General features: G+C 38.5%; 1 protein-coding gene across 3 annotated transcripts; it reads left to right on the forward strand.

Annotated features, from left to right (window-relative positions):
* The first annotated feature begins 627 nt into the window (after positions 1-627).
* LOC148024516 (uncharacterized) lies at positions 628-1631 on the forward strand. Of its 3 annotated transcripts, none has more exons than XM_087694170.1 (4): positions 628-790; positions 938-953; positions 1019-1123; positions 1251-1631. In XM_087694170.1, exons 1-4 carry the CDS (start codon positions 700-702, stop codon positions 1495-1497), a joined length of 459 nt encoding a protein of 152 aa, XP_087550296.1. In that variant the 5' UTR covers positions 628-699; the 3' UTR covers positions 1498-1631. The 3 variants fall into 3 exon arrangements, with proteins under 3 accessions (XP_087550296.1, XP_087550293.1, XP_087550294.1); XM_087694167.1 differs by having other exon boundaries at positions 629-790; positions 913-953; XM_087694168.1 differs by having other exon boundaries at positions 629-782.
* The last annotated feature ends 4733 nt before the right edge of the window (positions 1632-6364 follow it).

Consider the following 6364-nt stretch of genomic DNA (forward strand, 5'->3'; position numbering starts at 1 on the left):
AGCGGGCACGGGATTTAGCCCTATGTGTAACCGCCCTCACTCACTCACACACACTCTCTCGCTATACCTCGATGTCCCTAGTGGTGTTTACACAACCGCACGAAATTCGAGCATTTCGAGCCAGGGTTCACCCGTCACGACCCCACTCTCATCCCGCCCCTTCTACAATATGCTCTAATCTGACATTTAAACCTCTAATTATCTTAAACACCAATACGCGGCCCCAGCTCAATGCAAAAAGAATCACAAAGTCACTCTCTCTCAACTTCTGTTGGAGGAGAAAAGCTTATCCACACAGAGAGCGAGCGAGAGAGAGAGAGAGAGGATAAAAGAAATATAAGCCCGCCTTACCACCACCAGTATTCTAATAACAGAGCTTCCTCCAGGTCCTCTCTTACAGTCCAGACAGACACAGAGACTCAGTTTTTCTCAGCCATGGCCATGACGGCTTCTATCCAATCCTCTGCCCTGCTTTCTTCCCCTAGCCTTAACGTGCGCTCATCGTCTCCTTCCTCCTTCTGTTCGCGCATTGGATCTCCCCTGCTGCCGTTCTCTACCAGGAATGTCTGCAGAGGCCGCGTCATGATGAGGTGAGTTGGACTTCTTTGTTCTGCTACTGTTTATGCAGTGTATTTGCGGGCCAATGTCTGGTCGGTTTCTTCCAAGTTTTGTCTTCTTTGCAGTTCTTGCTAGCGATATATGGTTTTCTTATGCTGGGGCTACGAGTATTTGGTTATCGCTAGGAGCCATGCCCGACAAGTCTGTGTTTCATTCAATTTCTGGTCAGCAGGTTTCGTGGGGTTTCCTTATGCCAGAGTTTACACTTGATGCCATGCATGGCTAGTCCAAGTTTTTATTTGAGTACTGCATTTCATTGAATTCCTGGTCTGTCACTCGCGATTTCCTGAGCAGGATTTATACCGTCTCGTTATGCTAGGGTTGCGGAGTGTCAGGTATGGCCCATGTCTTTCAGCTATTGATCAAGTTTGTAGGAGCTTTATACCGAATCCTGTGCCAGGGTGACGCCATCAATGGTGCATTTCATTGAATTCCTGGTCTATCACTCGCAATTCCCTGAGCAGGCATTATACCGTTTCGTTATGCTAGGGTTTGGGAGTGTCAGGTGCCATGTCTTTCAGTCATTGATCAAGTTTGTAGGAGTTTTATACCGAATCCTGACCCTAGGGTAGGGTTGCTGAAGGTCAGGGCTAGGGCTACGCGATCTTATGAATCGTTTCTCGTCTTTACAGCGCAACTCAGAACAACGGACACAAATCAGGGAAGGAGGATATTGACGTGCGAGGCGTGCAGCTGGCCGCACTGGCAGTGGCTGCAGCGATGGTGATCCCGGACATTGCGGAGGCTGCGCAGCCTGGAGTGTCACCTTCTCTTAAGAACCTCCTTCTGAGCGTTGTAGCTGGAGGGGTCGTCCTCCTTGCCATTGGGGGTGCAGTTGCAGGAGTTTCGACTTTCGATCCTGTCCAAAGGAGGAACTGAATGTTCACCTCTCAGAAGCCCGTAAGCTGAATGCCATTCAGGGATATTTCTGTACCTTGCCAAGTCTGTAACAGTTGATGTATAAAATATCTAACTTGTCACATGATATAAGGAGACGTTTTTTCTTTACTAAACATGGCCAGCACTCTTTGAAGGTCGCTGCAATGTTAAGTCACCTATGCCTTACATCTTCACAAGTCATGGCCTGCACCTTTGAAGGTTGATGCGATGTTAAGTCACCTGATCCAAGCATAGGTTTGATTTTCTTTGGGCTGAAAATTGTACACAGGTTCAGAATTCAGAGGCGACATTGTTTCGTGTGCCAGAGGCAGGCGTAGTGCTTGATTTGTGTTATAGAGGATTTCAGCGTTTCTCCATGCCTCTCCCTGCACATGAAGAGTTTGGGCGACATTTTCCTTAGCACACAATGTGAGAATGAGTATTATAAGTCATATAACATTGCTAGTCTCGATAAACTTATTTAATTTCGAACATGCCTTCCATTTTTGGTCCCGTGACCCACTGTAGAAAATAGACAAATTAATCATTTTCTCCCCTTGATCCAATAGAAGAAAATGGACACGCTGTCCATTCTCTCTCTTGAGCCTTTTGTATAACTCTCTCTCTCTCTCTCTCTCTCTCTCTCTTTCTCATATGTATTGATGCATTAGAAGGTTCTTGGTAATCATTCTTTGTGTAAGCAATTTAAAGAATTGTGAATGGTTTCTTTGTCTTGCTTGCTTTCAGAGAAGGGGAAAAATAGAGGTTAGGGAGAGCATGAAAGGGAGGCGAGTCTTTGTTATTTTGGGGAGAGAGAGAGAGAGAGAGAGAGAGAGAGAGAGAGAGAGAGAGAGAGAGGCTTTGTCAAGTAATGTTCGTTGACAGTGTAGATGGTTCCCTTGATGATCATTATGGTCGATGGTTAAAGATGGAGAGATCATTGTTAATGATGTGTGGCATAGATTTGGATCAAGGAGCAAAGGATGAAGTTAAGGTTTTTTCATATTCTGGCCATTCTAATGTTAATGTATCATTGGGGTCTTAATCTTTGTTGTTGGTGGTGAAGAATGGAGTGGCTATTATTATTGATGGCTTCTAGGATGGTACTAGCAAACCAATAGTTTTAAGTGAGATAGTGCAAGTTGAGCTACTCATTACACCCACAGTGGTTGAGGCTCTCTTCCAAGTCATACACCCATGGATTGCAACAGCTAGGTCTAGATAGGTATCATATGAGATTGAGTATAGCCATTTGTTGCGTAAAGGGTGATTGAAGCTCTCTTCTAGCCAATCACCTACATTCATAAACAATACAAGTTGGCTCCATTGACATTATCCTACTCATATTGGCATGCAAAGATTGGAGATTTGACAAGCTTTTCTACATAGACATATGAAGCTAAATTATGTTGTCAAGTGAAAACAAACTCTTAGAAAATATAGATTATTCCCAATGTATTGTTTGCCTTGATGCTCACACAAAGACAACTTTCTAATAGGACCATCTCATCGAGGTTTTCAAGGGTGGCTTTATCATCATACCAATGGATGTGCACATGTCATTTGGGATGTGGTGTTCAATGGCCAAATATGGACCTCCTTACACTAGCTTCGAGTTGAGATAGGGAGAGATGCAAAATAGCTACAAGGGATACAATTAAGTGCCAATTGGAGGTGGAGTTAGAGTTATCACAATTGTACATGCCTTGCTCACTATGACCTATGTGGATGTTACCATTGCCTTTTTCACATGGGATTTGCCCCTTTTCATGATATTATGGCCTTCTTTGATCAAATATGCATGCATTTAGTTTGACTTCTAGTGACAATAATGGGCAAATGAGACATTAGATTCCTACGAATTTCTTCATAAAGGTATTGACACAACTATGAATACCATAACTGGACATGCCACACCAAGTAGGGACCACTTGGGGTGAGCCATAGAGCTATCTAGAGCTAGACAATCTTTCTCTTTGATGTGAGGTAGTAGTGATCACCAATGGGACAATCTTTGCATATCACATCTCATTGCTCACATTCTCAAAGAGTCAACTCAGTGGCATCACACATAACTTAAGATGCCTCCATGATAATTGTTTATAGATCTTATAGATGGTAGAAGAGTAGAGAGCTCTTGTACACATATATGTCAACTCTTATTCTAGTTCTTTGTTTATCCATAATGAGACATACTATGGATAAATAGGTTGTGTCTAGCTTGTTTGAGCATCTAGTAGATGTTGACAAATCTCTTTGTTTCCAACAAACAATTTGCAACCTTTCATCCCTCCCTAGCAAATACTGGTTCGGATGGCTTGACATTCACTGAGATCTCTCTTTGTCCACCTTAGAGCTAGATTCCAACTCATGGCTTTTTAGGTGAGCACTAAGGCCACACCTCTCAAACCTTATCCTTGTTTGTTTTCTATTCTTCAAATAAGAAACTATTTGTGTGCATAAACATCTTTAAGTCTTTAAAAATTTTTCATTACTTCCCCCTCTAGTGTAAGGGAAGCACATAGAGAAGAGTGATTGCTGTAACAATGCACTATTCAACTCAAGTCCTAATAGCACAACCCAAGTCAACCTAAGAGCCAAGCCCATAGGAGGAATACTTACACCAATGAGATTGCATCTTGGAGTTGGAGAATATGGTCTTGGAAGACTTATCAAAGTGTATATGAGCTTAGTGAAGCTGGAGGAAAAATTGGCAATGGTGCTGGCTACAACGAAGATGAAGATCAAAAGTTAAGGAATTGGCAACCAAAGTGTTGAAGGAGGTACAGTTGCATTACAAAAGAAGCTTGTATTCTACTCAGTGTAATAGGCCTCCCTAATCAGCTGGCATGAAGAAACACAAGAAATTAGATGATGAAGACCACTAGACCACCAAGTATGTTTGATGTCATATATGCTAGAGACCAAACCAAGGCTAATATTAGAAAAACAAGGTTTTGATTGGTTAGTACCATGGTGTATCACTAAGAAAGGAATAATTTAACAACCTTTGAGTTTGGAGACATACAATGGATACCATATGAACTTACATCAATACAACTCAAAGCATGACCAGGTGAAATCATTAAGATGAAGGTAATAAGCAAATAGAAAAAAGCAGGTAGGTTTATTAAGATGGTTAAGCCATTACAACAAAGTTTAGAAAGCACAAGTAGTAAATTGATTCTGGTTTGATATATTTAGTAGCGCTTAGAGATTTAGAAGCTAGATTTCCTTTTATTTGTACCAATGGCATTCCAAAGTGGAAAATCTTGATGTTTGCCACTCCAAAGTTGGTTTGTGCTAATCCATCCCGCCCCTCTCCTCGGGCCATGGCATGTGATGGCACCACTAACAGGGACACCCTCGCCCGCCCACCCCACAACCATGTTCCCCCCTTGCCCGGCCCATACCAACAACCCTACCCCCCGCGCCCCCCCCCCCCTCGCACACACCCCTATGAAGGCTATCCATTTTTCAATTAAGCCTTTCATTACATTAAAAAATAATATTATTTTATATTAATAACGTGTTCTTTTTTTTCTTGTTGTTTTTATTATAATATAAATATTATATTGTCATCATTTGTATTTTAATATTATTGCATGTTGTTTATGTTTTAATATTTTTTATATATTTAGATATTGTTATAATTTTTTTAAAATGTGAATAGCTTTGTCTAACCAACTTATCATTTTAAATTAATATTTTTAAATATTTTTTATATAGCTACATATGATATTTATGTTTCATATTTGTTATATATTTTTAGTTATATTAGTAGCTTTGTCTGTCATATTTTTAAATATCAATATATATCTACATTTTCTCCCACCTATTATTATTTGATGTGCTATTACTATATTTTATTTACATATTTATAGTATGTTATTATGTTATTTTACCATGATCCATAAAAAGTAATATTTTTACATCTTATGAATATAAATGAGAGAGTGTGTTAGATTAATTAATGTGTTAAAGGACATTTTGTCTTTAGTCTCTCTAACATTATTTTTGTCACAATGTGTTTCTTATGCAATTTGTTTCTTATTCAAGGTACACATCTCTCTCCTTTTTTTACATTTTATACGATCTGTCTTTTTTCATTCTTTTCTTTTCCATACATTTAATGCTTTCAAATATTATTTTCATTCTTCCTTGTTGTTATCGCACTTTTGCTTTCATCATCAACATTATTTTTCCAGGTGCATCTCTCTCTCTCTCTCTCTCTCTCTCTCTCTCTCTCTCTCTCTCTCTCTCTCTCTCTCTCTCTCTCTAAAAATTTTAATTTGGTTTTAGGAATCAAAAGGTTTTAATGTAGAGTTAAAGTGTTTCTTTCAAAGCATGAGAACATAGTGTTTATTAGTGCTTCAATGCTCTAATGATTTAAGTATTTATTGAAATCTTATATACTTTAATGTCTTCATGCTTTAATAATCTAAATTAGATGTATGTTTGAATGGAAACTTAAATGTATGTTTATTTTTATGTAAGGAAACATAGTGTTTATTAATACTTTATTGCTTTAATGCTTATAATATTTAGCCTATTCATAGAGCTTTAAATATATTACTTTTAATGATTTAATAATGTATATTAAAGGAGTCCATGTGTACTTTTTATGATGTATATTCAAGGGTTTTATTTATTAATGCTTCTCTCTCTCTCTCTCTCATGAGTAGTGTATATGTCACATGTGTATATCAAAGCTTTATGATTATATATTTATATCGGCTTGCTTATAAATTTTTAAATATTTTGTATTTTAATGATTTAATTATTTATATTAAAGATATGTGTATATAGTTTTTATGATGTATATTTAAGGGGTGCATTTATTAATGCTTCTCTCTCTCTCTCACAT

Source organism: Lygodium microphyllum, chromosome 15 (genome assembly GCF_053477565.2).
Source record: "Lygodium microphyllum isolate KBCC chromosome 15, Lygodium_microphyllum_v1.1.10, whole genome shotgun sequence".
NCBI classification, from domain to species: domain Eukaryota; kingdom Viridiplantae; phylum Streptophyta; class Polypodiopsida; order Schizaeales; family Lygodiaceae; genus Lygodium; species Lygodium microphyllum.